Source organism: Mustela nigripes, chromosome 2 (assembly GCF_022355385.1).
Source record: "Mustela nigripes isolate SB6536 chromosome 2, MUSNIG.SB6536, whole genome shotgun sequence".
Taxonomy (NCBI): Eukaryota; Metazoa; Chordata; class Mammalia; order Carnivora; family Mustelidae; genus Mustela; species Mustela nigripes.
Window position 1 is genome coordinate 163,284,681 of NC_081558.1, and position 17,491 is coordinate 163,302,171.

The following is a 17,491-nucleotide window of genomic DNA, read 5'->3' on the forward strand; positions in this document are numbered from 1 at the left end:
TTTGCTCCACAAATAAGTGAAACCATATGATAATTGACTCTCTCTGCTTGACTGACTTCACTCAGCATAATCTCTTCCAGTCCTGTCCATGTTGATACAAAAGTTGGGTATTCATCCTTTCTGATGGAAGCATAATACTCCATAGTATATATGGACCACATCTTCCTTATCCATTTGTCCATTGAAGGTCATCTTGGTTCTTTCCACAGTTTGGTAACTGCTGCTATGAACATTGCTGCTATGAACATTGGGGTACAGATGGCTCTTCTTTTCACTACATATGTATCTTTGGGGTAATTACCCAGTTGTGCAATTGCAAGGTCATAGGGAAGCTCTTTTTTTAATTTCTTAAGGAATCTCCATAATGTTTTCCAAAGTGGCTGTACCAACTTGCATTTCCTCCAACAGTGTAAGGGTTCCCCTTTCTCCACATCCTCTCCAACATGTGTAGTTTACTGTCTTGTTAATTTTGACCATTCTAACTGGTGTAAAGTGGTATCTCAGTGTGGTTTTGATTTGAATCTCCCTGATGGCTAGTGATGATGAACATTTTTTCATGTGTCTGTTAGCCATTTGTATGTCTTCATTGGAGAAGTGTCTGTTCATGTCTTCTGCCCATTTTTTGACATGATTATCTGTTTTGTATGTGTTGAGTTTGAGGGATTCTTTATAGATCCTGGATATAAGCCCTTCGTCTGTATTGTCATTTGTGAATATCTTCTCCTATTCCATGGATTGCCTCTTTGTTTTGTTGACTGTTTCCTTTGCTGTGCAGAGGCTTTTGATCTTGATGAAGTCCCCAAAATACATTTTTGCTTTTGTTTCCTTTCACTTTGGAGACATATCTTCAAAGAAGTTGCTGTGGCCTATGTTGAATAAATTATTGCCTGTGTTCTCCTCTAGAATTCTGGTGGATTCCTGCTTCACGTTGAGGTTTTTTATCCATTTCAAATTTATCTTTGTGTATGGTATAAGAGAATGGTCGAGTTTCATTCTTCAACACATAGGTGTCCAATTTTCCCAGCACCATTTATTGAAGAGACTGTCTTTTTTCCACTGGATATTTTTTCCTGCTTTGTCGAAGATTATTTGACCATAATGTCGAGGGTCCACATCTGGGCTCTCTTATCACTGTTTCTTGTTTTTGTTTTTACTTTCATTATTTTTGAATTGTGCTATAACTTAATCTACTCAGATTTTTTAAATTCTTGGGTAAGATATGTCATTTGTAATTTATTTTTATTTATTTATTTATTTATCAGAGAGGGGGGGCGGGAGAGAGCGAGCACAGGCAGACAGAATGGCAGGCAGAGGCAGAGGGAGAAGCAGGCTCCCTGCCGAGCAAGGAGCCTGATGTGGGACTCCATCCCAGGACGCTGGCATCATGACTTGAGCCAAAGGCAGCTGCTTAACCAACTGAGCCACCCAGGCGTCCCTCATTTGTAATTTCTTATAAAAGCATTCGTTTTATTTAGATTTGCAAATTTGTTGATAAGGGGTTTTACATAAAATATTCTTTTTAAAAAATTATTTATTTATTTGAGTGAGAGAATGAGACAGCACAAACAAGGAGAGGGAGAAGCGGGGTTCCAGCTGAGTCGGGAACTTGATGTGTGGATTGACCCTGGGATCATGACCCAAGCCAAAGGCAGACTTTTAACTGACTGAGCCACCCAGACACCCTATATAAAATATTCTTATAGGGATGCCTGGGTGACTTAGTTGGTTGGACGACTGCCTTCTGCTCAGGTCATGATCCCGGAGTTCTGGGATGGAGTCCCGCATTGGGCTCCCAGCTCCATGGGGAGTCTGCTTCTCCCTCCGACCTTCTCCTTGCTCATGCTCTCTCTCACTACCTCTCTCTAAAATAAATAAATCAAATCTTAAAAAAAAAAAATATTCTTATAAAATTTGTTTTCCCCAGGCTTATAGTTGTGTCTGCTTTTACCACTTTTATTGCATGTTATGCTGTCTCTTTTTCTTGGACAGAAATGTTTAGTTGTTTCAACTGTCTTCTTTTTTTTTTTTTTTTTTAAAGATTTATTATTTACTTATTTGACACAGAGAGATCACAAGTAGGCAGAGAGGCAGGCAGAGAGAGAGGGGGAAGCAAGCCCCCTACTGAGCAGAGAGCCCAATGTGGCGCTCAATCCCAGGACCCTGGGATCATGACCCAAGCTGAAGGCAGAGGCTTAACCCACTGAGCCACCCAGGCACCCCTCAACTGTCTTTAAAAACAAAATAATTTCCAATTCTTTTTAAGTCTACTAGGTTTATGTTATATATTTCTTTATTTTCTCCTACATTCTTTGGATTTGTTTTATTTTACTTTTTCTCCTTCCTTGAGGTGTATCTTTTATTTGTTTACTTTCAATTCATTTTCTACCCTAAATAACTGAGGCTTTTATGTATCCTCCTATCCCAACATTCTGTATCATGGCTCTATTCTACAGGTTTCAGAAGTAGACCTATCATTATTGCCTCTTTCCTTCTTTCTTTTTTTTTTTTTTTTTAAGATTCATTTATTTGAGGGGGGATATGAGGGGCAGAAGGAGAGAAGCAGATGCCCTACTGAGTGTGGAGACCAATGAGGGGCTCTATTCCATGTCCCTGAGACTACAACCTGAGCAGAAACCACAAGGGTAGGATGCCCAACTGACTGCACCATCTTTTTAAAGATTTATTCATTATTGCTTATTTCTAAATAGTTTATAAATTCCATTTTGATTTTCTCTTTAGCTCAAGAATTACTTTAAAAAAGTATTCTAAAAATCAACAAGTACATAGGTTTTTGGGGATGGTGTCAAATATCCTTTTATGGTTCTGATTTTATTATATGGTAATCAGAGAATGTAGTTTGCATTAAATCTGCTTTTTGAAATTTGTTGAGATTTCTTGTGGCCTAATATTATAAACATTGGAAAAAATTGTGAATCTCTGAAAAGGGTAGATTCTGTAACATCATGTGTTTAATTAAGTTATTCAGATCTTCCATTTCTTTTTTCCCCTCAATCCCTTAATTTCTGAGAGTAGTATGAATCTTACAGTGCCTGTGGTTTTGTCCATGTTTCTTTATTTCTTCTAATTTTTGCTGTGTGTGTTTCTGAATCATTAGATTTATGGCAGATACACATTTTAAGTGAAACTTTATTAATATAAAAATCCCTGGATATTAATTAATGCTTTCTAATAAATTTGTTTCAGTTTTTGTCTAATATTTACCTGTTTGCTTTATTTTTGTTAAATTTTCTTACCATTTGTTTTTCCACTGCTTTATTCTCAACAGTGTTGTTTAATTTTCAGTTTATCTCTTATAATGGCATATAAGTAGATTTGTGACTCAGTCTAAGTGCTTCTATCTTTTAATAAGAAATTTATCTAGTTTACACTTTGTGACATGTGCTACAGCTGGACCTACCCTGCCTTATCAATTTATGTTTTATATTTAATTAGCTTCTTTTGTTGTCATTGGTTTGCACTTGGGTTTTTTTTTAATTTTGTTCGGCTTTATTCTTTTTCCCCCTTAGTGAGATTGGTTGACTTGTGATTTTTTTGGCCAAGAAGGAAGGTTCATTTTTTTTTTTTCTATTCCAGTAGTTTGAAAATTATTTCTTCCATTCTATTTATCATAGTGAATCACCTTTACATTTTAAATAAACATATCTAAACCTAGTTTTCTTATCAAACTGTAGAGTCAGTATAAATTGCATCTCACAAGTAAGTCAAAACCTTAATATGCTTTGTTTCTCTTCCATACTAGTTCCACGTTTTCTGAATATTCTTTTTGGATTTATTTATAACATTTTATAGTATTATACCACACCCTGCATAAAAATTTATTTAGACTAAATTATAAGATTTAATTTTTCCTTTGCTTACCACACTGTCTTCATCCTATATCTTTTTCATTAACTCATTAGTTCATTTGCTGGGTTATATCCTCAAATAATTATCTCAAAGTCCATTTGAGATAAATTTTTGAAAGCTTTGTATCCTTAAAGGTATCTTTATCTTTCCTTTCATCCTAAATGAATGAAGAAACTTTGATTCAAAAATAGTTTCCCAGGGGTGCCTGAGTGGCTCAGTAGGTTAAGTGTATGACTCTTGATCTTGGCTCAGGTCAATCTCAGAGTTATGAGTTCAAGCCCTGCATTGGGATCCACACTGGGTGTGGAGCCTATTTAAAAAGAAGTTTCCCTCAGGATTTTTTTGCCCATATGACTTCTTGAATCCATGTTGTTAATGAGAAATCTGATCCAGATGTGATTACTAAGTTTTTGTAAATTACTAATTTTCCCCCCTTGGATATCTTTGAAGAGTTCTCTTAATTTTATTTATTTATTTATTAACATATAGTGTATTATTTGTTTCAGGGATACAACTCTGTGATTTATCAGTCTTAACACAATTCACAGCACTCACCATAGCACATACCCTCCCCAATGTCCATCACCTAGCCACCCCATCCCTCTCACCCTCTCCACTCCAGCAACCCTCAGTTTGTTTCCTGAAATTAAGAGTTTGTTATGGTTTTTCTCCATCTCTGGTTTCATCTTGTTTCATTTTTTGGAGGACACTTCTAACTTACTTATTTCACATTGGCTCTGCTTTCAACTAGAAAGAGACCCAGCCATTTATCACCTCCTCTACTCCTGTGATCCTTGTACAGGCCACCATCATGTCTCCCTGGGGTTATAGAGAGCCTTCCACCAAGTCAGAGTTCTCTCTGCTTCCACCCTTCACCCTATGAGAACTTTGTCACCCTTGCCTCTCTTTAGCAGCCAGAGCAGTCTTTTAAAAACTCTCTGTACAAGATTCCTCAGTGACTTCCCATTACACTCAGAGGAAGAGTGAAGGTCTTCATAATGCTCTGAGCATCCTGTGTGATATCATCCTCTGTTATCTCTCTGGCTTACTTCCTCCTTCCATTCCTCTCTAGGCTCATGGGCCTCCTAACTATTATTCCTTGGGTTTTAGCAGAAGGCAAATATGTGTTCATAGTTACCAACATGCCTTTGATTTTTTAAAAAAAATGAAGTTTACATAATAGCATGGTCTGTCAGCAAAGACATGAAGGTTAATTGAAGATGGTGGGGGGGCATATTTGCAGTCTGTTGCCATATTAACATTTCCTGTGTGTAGTAAGGTACGTACAGAATTAGATAACGTGGTCACCATACCTTTGAGTCCAGTTTTGTGGATTAAGCTGAAGGAACCAGAAACTCAGGCTCATAGGCAGGCAGGGTCCATGGGGGCGGGGCTGCCCAGCCAACTTCTGATTCCCACTCTAAGTCACATTGCTTCAGACCAGTCATCCCAGGAGGCAGGTAGTACATTAGAGAAAGAATGGACTTTGTAGTTGCTTGGAACAGGTCTCAAACCCTGGTTCCTTCCCCTGAGTAGCTGTCTGAATGTAGATGGATTCATTTTACATCCACTCCCTCAGTGAATACCTACTGAGTATCAGGCCCTGTTTTAGGAGCCGGGGATATATAAGGAACAAAACACAAATATCTCTGCCCCCACATGGCTTGAATTCTGTTGGGAGAGCTTTCATTCTATTGATAAGTTATCTGTGCTCTCAGAACCTCAGTGTTTTCATCTACAAAAAGAGGCTCTGTATAACATCATCTACTTAGTATGAATGCTGTTGAACTAGAATAGTCACAGACCCAGCACGTGGGGATTCTGAGTGCATCTTAGTTCCTCCACTCTGGTTTTCTCTACAACACTTTTTTCTAGCACTTACTATCACAGTGCTCTGGAAACTGTGTCTGATACATAACAAGCAACAAACTGAATTGAATGCCAATGTCTAGGTAATTTTCTAAGAATATGTAGATACTTTATTTGGAAGATACTGGCACTCTTAGTCGTGGCTTCTGTCCTCCATCCTTGAAGATTATTGGGGATCCTTATTGGGAGCGGGGGAGAGGGAGTTTTAGGAAATTTTGTAAATTGCCTCTGTTACCTTTGAAATCTCTTTTCGACTCCATATTGTGAAGACTTGATCACTCCTTTAACATTTTTCCTGATTCCCTTTTTGGGGGTTGAGACCATGTGAGCATTTTACCTGTTCTTTTGCATGTGTGAGATTTCCCTGTGCCATGTTGCTTTTGTGACTTGCCTTTTTAACATTATAAATATTTTATTATTCAACTTTATGAGAAAATGCAAGAAAGCACAGACTCTTGTAAAAAAGTCATGTTGTGGAATTGGCGGTCATCTAAGAGGCCTGTCATACACCTGGAATCCATCATGGCTAGGATCTCAGGCAGCTAGGGGAACTCATCTTAAAAAACAGCTCTGAGAATGGTGATATAATATGGAATAATGGAGTTGAAATTTTGTGCTAAATAATGTTTTGAAATTCGATGCCATGTTGCCAGTGTGTTCCTAAATTGACAGTCATTGGGCAGCATTCCATATTGTCTCTAGTTTATGTCTTAACTGAGCTGGCTGGGAACACATCAAAAGTTACAGCTTCAAATTGTAATGTGCTGCTTGCCATACCGTGGGTATGACAGAAGCACTTATATTACTTTGCATAGCTTATAACTCTTCTTTTAAATTACCTCTCTGAATTGACATTTCTCTTAGGTATAATCCACCCTAAGATTAAATTTGGTTAGCCCCTTCATAGTTCAGAATTTAAACTAGTTAAAAACCTTTATGCACTTCTTTATACTCAAGATAACATAGACCTTGTTAATTTCAACTTTAAGAACTCCTCAGAGATTTTGTAGGGACTTTAGCAATAAATTTAGAAAACAATTTTGGTTATAATATGCAGTATTTTCATGAATAAAAATATGGCACTTCTAAGATATTCCAAAAGGAACCTAATTTAGTGTCTGGAGTTTAAAGTCATTTTCTCAACTGTGGACCTTACAAGGGCAGTTCATTGGGAGTCTGTGTACCCATTGTGGATCAATGTAGAGGGTGTCCTGCATCCAAACACCTACTTCTGTCTTCCAGGTAGTCTTTCTTGCCTACTACCCTGTCCACTAGGTCAACCAAACCAGTGGTTCTCAAAACTTGGAAGAGTTAAAGGAATCACCTGGTAGTTTTAAAAAATTTACATTCTCAGAAGTCCAGCCACAGAAATTCTGAATTGGTAAATGAAGGAGATGTGACACTTGTCATGGGACCTCTCTTTCTGGTCCCTGTCCTGTCCTTAACAGTTTGGTGACCATACCGATGTACCCATGATATACCCCATATAAAACAATACTTAAAACAGTAGCAGAGCAGTGTGCCTAGACTGGGAGAAGAAAGAGGCCACACCGAGGCCACAGACACAGCTGCAGGCTGAAGTAGAGACTTTATAAGAATACCCAAATGCTGGACTGGAGACAGACGCATAGGCTACTCCATCTGCTGTTATTCCACAAACTTTCAAGCCAGTTTCCAACTCAGAACACTTTTTTCCCCATGTCTGTTATGTGGCTGTGTGTGTGTGTGTGTGTGTGTGTGTGTGTGTGTTGGGTGGCGCGCTCTCTTCCTTTCTTTAGTTTATTATAGCCAGTTAAATAGAAAACGAGAGAGAGAGAGATACAAAGATAGAGATATGGGTACTTTTGGCAAAGTTCAAGACAGAAAAGAAAGACATTTAGCAGTAAACAAGAGAATACTTGTTGAAAAAAATATGTGAAGTAGTTCCGGGTGGGTGGGGAATAGCAGTATTTTTTTCTTAGATCTTTTGAAGATAACTTAGTACTCTCGTATTTCAGTTTCCCAAGTAAATGGCTTTATTTATAAAGACTGATAGCATCATCATTAAAGATGATCAGTCATTAAAAAGTCAGTCTTGTAATGGGAATCCCATGTTGTTCATTCTAAATTAAGCCAAGGAAGTCCTGAATAATCATCATTCATTCAACAAATATTTATTGATGCAGATGCTAGCCTCATGGGGCTTACAACATGAAGGGGGTACAGATAAATAAAGACAGTGACACTGCTAAGTAGCAAGTGCTGTGATGGGGAGCACCAAAGCCACTCGATTCACCCAATCTTGGGGAATGCAGGAAGGCTTCAGGAGGACAGGAGATCTCAAGTTGCATTGTGAAGGGGAAAAAGGTGATAACCAAAAATCCAAGGAATCAAATGTGCTAAGACCTGGATATAAGAAAGCATGACCACTATCTGGAGACCTGAGAATGGTCCTCAATGCCTACACTGTCTACAGCTGGCAAGTGATGGGGCTGGGGAGTTAATTGGATGCCAGATCATGAAGAACCTTGTACATCATATGGAGAAGTTCCAAAGTTATATTTGGGTTGCCTGTTTCATATGTAGCTTTTATATTTAGCTACCTTTGCCTTCTTTCTATCACCGACTTCACAATAGCATAAGAAGTATTGCCATTCTGTTTGTTACAAATAATGAGGAACTTTGAAAGTGGCACATGTATAGAAAAGGGTTAACATGGAAGGCTTTTGTCCATAGAAAGTCTTGCTTTCAAGGTTGACCCTTGGCTGGTCCCACCCTGATAGAAACGTTCCCTAACAAATAAGGTTGGCTCACTGTATCTAAACTATGCAAACAATATGGTTTATCCTGGAATTTTGATACAGGCTAGAAGACCAACTCCCAATGAAACCCTTCAGTACTGTCTCTGAAGGCCTTCCATAGGCAGAAACATCACACACGTTACTGTATTTTCATAAGTTGTGGAAGAATGAGCTCTGACCCATCATGAGAAGGAAAAAACACAAAAAAGCTGCAGTCATATTCCTTCATACCCCACTTATTTTTCCCCATTATGATCCACTGTATATCCTTACCGCATCACTGTGATAATACTTAGCCATAAGTACAACTCTATGCGAAGTCCCATGAGCCTTTCCTATGAATTTCCTAACACAGGGGAAGTCTTGAGGCTCACCAATACACCTGCTAGGACTGTTTATACCTAGAGTTATTTATTAGATGAAGACAAAATGTGAGCTATCAAATGTAGAAGTAACAGTTTCCTTATTTTGTTTTTGTAGTATTTTTTTAAAACCCATACTCTTCTAACCCAGTTTGATCTGTCATCATTATTTCTCAAATTGGGCTCTGAGTTACTTTTGACTTTTACTTTCAAATGACAGAAACACGTTAGCTTTTAGGAGAGTGAAAGAAAGCTACTGGGTCTAAGGGTAATTTTTAATCAAGAGATCCAGAAAGGATTTGAAGTCCTTGGAATAGTTGAAGTGTCCCAAGGTGACTTTTTTTTTTTCCTTTCTCTCTATCTCTCTTTTAAAGATTTTTTTTTTTTTTAATTTGCAAGAGAGTGAGAGTGTGCAGGAGAGGGGAGAGGGTCAAGGGAGAAGATACTACCCGCTGAGCTGGGAGCCCGACACAGGACTCTACCCAGGGACTCTGGGATCATGACCTGAGCCAAAGGCAGTTGCTTAACCAAGCCACCCAGACCCCCTTTCCTTTCTCTTCTAACAGGTGAGGATGTATTTGATTGGGCAGCTTATGATGTACTTGCACAGTACTATGGTGTAGCACCATAGTACAGACAGCCTCTCTGGCCATGTTAAAGATGCATTAGTATTTGTAGAATACCTGCCATGAACCAGATACTTTTATATATTTTTTATTGGGAAATTCCACTCAAGTCTTACTTGAAAAGAGCATGAGAGACTATGGACTCTGAAAAACAATCTGAGGGGTTTAAAGTGGCGGGGGGTGGGAGGTCAGGGTACCAGGTGGTGGGTATTATAGAGGGCACAGATTGTATGGAGCCCTGGTGTGGTGAAAAAATAATGATACTGTTATGCTGAAAATAAATAAATGAAAAAAAAGTTCAAAAATAAATGATTCAAAAAAAAAAAAAAAAGAAAAGAGCTTCTTTTTAAACCATTAAAAGAAATGGATGAAGGACCTCAATGTGCGAAAGGAATCCATTAAAATCCTTGAGGAGAACACAGGCAGCAACCTCTTCGACCTCAGTCACAGCAACATCTTCCTAGGAACAACACCAAAGGCAAGGGAAGCAAGGGCAAAAATGAACTATTGGGATTTCATCAAGATCAAAAGCTTTTGCACAGCAAAGGAAACAGTTAACAAAATCAAAAGACAACTGACAGAATGGGAGAAGATATTTGCAAACGACATATCAGATAAAGGACTAGTGTCCAGAATCTATAAAGAACTTAGCAAACTCAACACCCAAAGAACAAATAATCCAATCAAGAAATGGGCAGAGGACATGAACAGACATTTCTGCAAAGAAGACATCTAGATGGCCAACAGACACATGAAAAAGTGCTCCATATCACTCGACATCAGGGAAATACAAATCAAAACCACAGTGAGATATCACCTCACACCAGTCAGAATGGCTAAAATCAACAAGTCAGGAAATGACAGATGCTGGTGAGGATGGGGAGAAAGGGGAACCCTCCTACACTGTTGGTGGGAATGCAAGCTGGTGCAGCCACTCTGGAAAACAGCATGGAGGTTCCTCAAAATGTTGAAAATAGAACTGCCCTATGACCCAGCAATTGCACTCTGGGTATTTACCCTAAAGATACAAACGTAGTGATCCAAAGGGGCACGTGCACCCGAATGTTTATAGCAGCAATGTCCACAATAGCCAAACTATGGAAAGAACCTAGATGTCCATCAACAGATGAATGGATCAAGAAGATGTATATATACACAATGGAATACTATGCAGCCATCAAAAGAAATGAAATCTTGCCATTTGCAACAACATGGATGGAACTAGAGCGTATCATGCTTAGCGAAATAAGTCAAGCAGAGAAAGACAACTATCATATGATCTCCCTGATATGAGGAAGTGGTGATGCAACATGGGGGCTTAAGTGGGTAGGAGAAGAATAAATGAAACAAGATGGGATTGGGAGGGAGACAAACTATAAGTGACTCTTAATCTCACAAAACAAACTGAGGGTTGCTGGGGGGAGGGGGTTTGGGAGAAGGGGGTGGGATTATGGACATTGGGGAGGGTATGTGCTTTGGTGAGTGCTGTGAAGTGTGTAAACCTGGTGATTCACAGACCTGTACCCCTGGGGATAAAAATATATGTTTATAAAAAATAAAAAAATAAAAAAAAAAAGAAGTCCTGAAACAACTTATGACCATCCAGGAAATGCTGGGATTTCTTATAGGCTTATCTTCAATTAGGTAAATTCCTTGGAGCTCTGCCCTCTCTTATGGAGTAACTGGTAGTGGTCTGCCACTCAGTTGAGCCGCCCCCCCCTACCCCTCACCCCCACCCTTAGGCAGGCTTTCTGTTTCCATCATCTTTGTCTCCCTTTAGACTGTGGTAGGACTGTCAACATGGTGGGCGTAGGGCTCCCTGCTTTCTATTTGACCTTGTAGCCCTTCATAGAAGACTCTTCTGGGGTCTAGTAGGTAAAGAGTGCTACTTTCACAGCACAGCTGAGCTTGTTTTTGATCTTTATTTCTCATCTAATTGGAGAGGATTTACAGTTCATAAATGGACTCTGATATAGGAGGTCCCTGGAGTTAGTATATGGCAACACAATGATTTCCCAGCAACGTGCAGTTTTACAAGGGTAGCTTTCTTCATAAGGCTATTTACGTTGTGTCTGCTCCCACTTTATTGCCTTTCCGTCCTTTATTTTTTCTCCTTTATCCTCTCACTTACCATGCTGTCAGACTTCTCCCTGCAGCTGGCCATAAACACTTAATACTTAACTGCACTTACAGAACGAAGTTTTGTATTTATTGTTCATAACTTCCAATGCAAATGAAACATTTTTATTGTATTTCTCTGTTTACAGTAACTCCATGGAAATGTTTCTTATTCATGGGAGCCTAGATTTTTTTGTCGTTGTTGTGTTGTTTTGTTATGTTTGAGCAGGGGGATAATTTTGTTTGACTTGGTTTTGCCCTTCTGATCCAATAGCTGTAATGGGAAGTGGGTTTTCTATTGCTGGTATAAGTCTGCTTAGTATTAGTTGCCAACAAAAATTCAGTCATAATCAAATTGGAGGTGATTTATGCTGCCCTTTGTATTTAGAGTCCTTCTTAATGAGGTATGTGAGTGTTGCAAGATTTTCTGGTGCAGCCTCTACACTGTGCCCTTTGATATATATATATTTTAATTTAATTTAATTTTTTTCAGTGTTCCAAAATTCATTGTTTATGTACCACACCCAGTGCTCCATGCAATACGTGCCATCCATAATACTCACCACCAGGCTTACCCAACCTCCCATCCTCCTCCCCTCCAAAACCCTCAGTTTGTTTCTCAGAGTCCACAGTTTCTCATGGTTCATCTCCCCCTCTGATTTTCCCCAATTCCCTTCTCTCCATCTCCCAATATCCTCTGTGTTATTTTTTATGCTCCACAAGTAAGTGAAACCATATGATAATCAACTCTCTCTGCTTAATTTATTTCACTCAGCATAATCTTTTCTAGTCCCATCCATGTGGTTATAAAAGTTGAGTATTCATCCTTTCTGATGGAGGCATAATATTCCATTGTATATATGGACCATATTTTCTTTATCCATTTGTCCGTTGGAGGGCATCTTGGTTCTTTCCACAGTTTGGCGACCATGGCCATTGCTGCTATGAACATCGGGGTACAGATGGCCCTTTTTTTCACTACATCTGTATCTTTGGGGTAAATACCCAGTAGTGAAATTGTAGGGGCATAGGATAACTCTATTTTTAATTTCTTAAGGAATCTCCACAGTGTTTTCCAAAGTGGCTGCCCCAACTTGCATTCCCAGCAACAGTGTAAGGTGGTTCCCCTTTCTCCACATCTCCAACACATGTTGTTTACTGTCTTGTTAATTTTGGCCGTTCTAACTGGTATGAGGTGGAATCTCAATGTGGTTTTGATTTGAATCTCCCTGATGGTTTCTATTCTAGTTTTCCAGAGAGATGGTCATTCAGAGCCTACACGTCGGTTCTGTATTTTGAACCTTGGATGAGAATATTCATTCAGGCCAAAAGAGTTAAAACAAAACATCTATGTTACTGCCTCTACAGACCCAGGTAACTCACCTTCTTTCAATTAACTTCATAGAGTTTTTATTTATAAAATCAATATGCCCCTCTCCCTCAACGTGTCAAAGTGATTTGATAGTAAGAATCTTAAAATTTGATAGTAAGGTTTATAAATGAGACTGCTTCTGAAGGGTTTGCTGAAGGGTAATCATGTGTAACAAATATTTTGCCATAATATTTGCCATAATAACAACACACTGCCATGAACACTCTGAAGTTAGAGAATCATTCCAAGGATGATTTTATTTTTTACTCCGTTGCATCTTAGGTGCTTTGATTTTGATGTTCATTAAATAAATCACAGTTCACTTACGTGTTCTGTTTACACAGATATTTGAACTATTAAATCATATATATGTGTATGTATATTTCATATGTATAATGAACATACTTACAAATTTGGTTCACTTGTATTTTAGTGTAAACTTTTTTATACCATATAACTTATTATACCACAATAACTTATTATAATCATAATAACTTATTATACCCATATAACCCAAATAACTTATTATAACCATAATAACTTATTGTACCATAAACTTATTATACCATAATAAGTCTAGTTAATATACATAACCACACATAGATTAAATTTTTCTTGTGATGAGAACTTTTAAGATCTCTTAGAAACTTTCAAATATGCAATACAGTATTGTTAACTGTGCTATACATTACATCCCCAAGACTTATTTTGTAACTGGAAGTTTGTACCAGCATAAATTTTTTTTAAGATGACATTTCCATATTACAAAATTCATCTTTCCCAATTACACATGCAGTCAGAACAGTCTTTGTGTGTGTTGTTTCTGGATGGTCATTCATTTACTCACCAAAACATTTATCAGAGTCTCCTATGAGTCCTAAGATTGTGCTAGGTTCAAAGCATAAAAATGATAAGTTCTAGTTTTGAGGAGCTTAATATCTTTTGGGAGAAGCATTTAATGCTTGTATGCTGTTGATATATATATATGTCTTCTTACACACATTGTTGTGTTTGGTTTTTGCAGTAACTCTATGGGTCACATTTGATTATCACCATTTCAGAGATAGGGAACTGTCACAACTGGACAAGAGCTCAAATATTCTGGCTTCAGATTCTTTACCAATTCACATTCACTGCTTCTTCCCCTATATTACATTAACTTTTTATAATAGACCTACATTTGTTATGTTGTCTTTTTTTCATGAAAAATTAGTGGCTTTCCTGGGGCTTTGCAATCACTCATGTTACTATCAGTATTAAAGTTATAGATCTCTTAATCGTATGTTGTGAATAAGTCTAGTTATCATCTGTCACCATACAAAGTTATTACAATATTTTGACTGTATTCCCTATGGTATACATTACATGCTTATTACTAATTTATTTTATAACTGGAAGCTTGTCCTTCTTAATCCCTGTCACCTGTTTTGCCTGCCTTCACCTTTCCCCTCTCTGGTAATCAACATTCTGTTTCTTATATCAGTGAGTCTGTTTCTGTTTTCTCTTGTTTATTCATTTATTTTTTATATTTCACATATGAATGGAATTATATGGTATTTGTCTTTCTTTGTCTGACTTATTTCACTTAGCATAGTACCCTGTAGATCCATTCATCAGGTTTTTTTTTTTATACTAAGTTGTATAAGTTCTTTATATATTTTAGATATTAACTAGTTATTAATTGTTTGATGTGAAAATATCTTTTCCCATTCAGTAGGTTGCCTTTTCATTTTCTCATGATTTCCTTAGCTGTGCAAAAACTTTTTAGTTAGTTTGATGTAAATCCATTTATTGATTTTTAATAATAATACTTATTAATATTAATAATTATTATAGTAATATAACTATTAAAACTTTTGCCCTTGCTTGCTGAGACTATTCTAAAATAATATTGCCAATACCAGTGCCAAAGAGCTTACCATCTTCTAGGAGTTTCATGGTTTCAGGTCTTAGGGTCAAGTCTAATCTATTTTGAATTTATGTCTGTATATGGTATAAGATGGTGATCAAGTTCATTCTTCCACATGTATTTGTCCAGTTTCCCCAGCACCATTTATTGAAGAGATTGTACTTTCCCCATTGTATGTTCTTTCCTCCTTTATCATAGATTAATTGACTATATATGTGTGAGTTTATTTCTGGGCTCTCTATTCCTCTTCATTGATCTTGTGTGTCTGTTTTCATGCCAGGACCAAACTTTTATGATTATTATAGCTTTGAAGTATATCTGAAATCTGGAGGAATGACCTCCAGCTTGTTATTTTTTTTCCCCAAAAAATTGCTTTGGCTACTTGGGGTCCTTTGTGGTTCCATTCAAATTTTAGGATTCTTTGTTCTAGCTTTGTGGAAAATGTCATTGGTATTTTGATGAGGATTGCATTGAATGTGTAGATTGCTTTCTGTAGTATGAACATTTTAATGATATTAATTCTCCCAGTCTATGGCATTGAGATATCTTTCCATTTATTTTTTTTCCCAGTTTCTTTCATCAGTGCCTTACAGTCTTTGGAGTACAGGTCTTTCACCTCCTTCGTTAAATTTATTCCTGGGTGTTTATTCTTTTTGGTGTAATTGCAAATGGGATTGTTTGCTTAATTTCTCTTTCTGATAGCTTATTATTAGCATATAGGACTGCAGCCAATTTCTTTTATTAAAATCAATTTATTTATTCATCCATTTAAGACTGTTATATTAGTTTCAGGTGTACAATTTGGCAATTCACCACTTCCATACATCGCCCAGTGCTCATCACAACAAATGCACTCCTTAATCCCATCACATTTTTAATCCAACCCCCCACCCCTCTCCCCACTGGTAACCATCAGTTTGTTCTCTATGGTTAAGAGTCTATTTCTTTTCTTTTTTTTTTTTTTTTTTTGGATATCTGGTTTTTTAAAAAATTTTTTCAATTGATTTATTTTCAGAAAAACAGTATTCATTATTTTTTAACCACACCCAGTGCTCCATGCAATCCGTGCCCTCTATAATACCCACCCCCTGGTACCCCAACCTCCCACCCCCCCCGCCACTTCAAACCCCTCAGATTGTTTTTCAGAGTCCATAGTCTCTCATGATTCACCTCCCCTTCCAATTTACCCCAACTCCCTTCTCCTCTTTAACATCCCTTGTCCTCCATGATATTTGTTATGCTCCACAAAAAAGTGAAACCATATGATAATTGACTCTCTCTGCTTGACTTATTTCACTCAGCATAATCTCTTCCAGTCCCATCCATGTTGCTGCAAAAGTTGGATATTCATCCTTTCTGATGGAGGCATAATACTCCATAGTGTATATGGACCACATCTTCCTTATCCATTCGTCCGTTGAAGGGCATGTTGGTTCTTTCCATAGTTTGGCGACTGTGGCCATTGCTGCTATAAACATTGGGGTACAGATGGCCCTTCTTTTCACGATGTCTGTATCTTTGGGGTAAATACCCAGGAGTGCAATGGCAGGGTCATAGGGCAGTTCTATTTTTAATTTCTTGAGGAATTTCCACACTGTTCTCCAAAGAGGCTGCACCAACTTGCATTCCCACCAACAGTGTAAGAGGGTTCCCCTTTCTCCACATCCTCTCCAACACATGTTTCCTGTTTTGTTAATTTTGGCCATTCTAACTGGTGTAAGGTGATATCTCAATGTGGTTTTAATTTGAATCTCCCTGAGGGCTAATGATGATGAACATTTTTTCATGTGTCTGATAGCCATTTGTATGTCTTGATGGGAGAAGTATCTGTTCATATCTTCTTCCCATCTGGCATAAAAACAGACACATAGACCAGTGGAACAGAGTAGAGAGCCCAGACATGGACCCTCAAATCTATGGACAATTAATCTTTGACAAAACAGGAAAAAATATACAGTGGAAAAAAGACAGTCTTTTCAATAAATGGTGCTGGGAAAACTGGACAGCTATATGTAGAAGAATGAAACTCGACCATTCTCTTACACCGTACACAAAGATCAACTCAAAAAGGATAAAAGACCTCAACGTGAGACAGGAATCCATCAGAATCCTAGAGGAGAACATAGGCAATAATCTCTTCGATATCAGCCACAGCAACTTCTTTCAAGATATGTCTCCAAAGGCAAAGGAAAAAAAAGTGGAAATAAACTTTTGGGACTTCATCAGAATCAAAAGCTTCTGCACAGCAAAGGAAACACTCAAAAACAAACAAACAAACAAACAAACAAAAAACAAAGAGGCAACCCACGGAATGGGAGAAGTATTTGCAAATGACAGTACAGACAAAAGGTTGATATCCAGGATCTATAATGAACTCCTCAAACTCAACACACACAAAACAGACAATCATATCAAGAGTCTATTTCTTGATTTCTCTCTCTCTCTGTTTTTCTCTTTCCCTCTTTTTCCCTTTGAAACACAGCCAATTTCTGTTATGTATGTTAATTTTGTATCTTGAGGCTTTATGGAATTGTATATTAGTTGTAATAGTTTTTTGATGATCTCTTTGTTTTTTTTTTATGTGTAGT

At 37.7% G+C, this 17,491-nt stretch overlaps 1 protein-coding gene across 1 annotated transcript in view; it reads left to right on the forward strand.

The window, feature by feature from the left end:
* Positions 1-17,491, forward strand: part of MORC1 (MORC family CW-type zinc finger 1) — a 189,148-nt gene that overhangs the window by 43,853 nt on the left and 127,804 nt on the right. Inside the window, exon 9 of the mRNA XM_059388362.1 lies at positions 12,871-12,996. Within this exon, the coding sequence (XP_059244345.1) occupies positions 12,871-12,996 (126 nt within the window). The remainder of the gene's footprint in view (positions 1-12,870; positions 12,997-17,491) is intronic.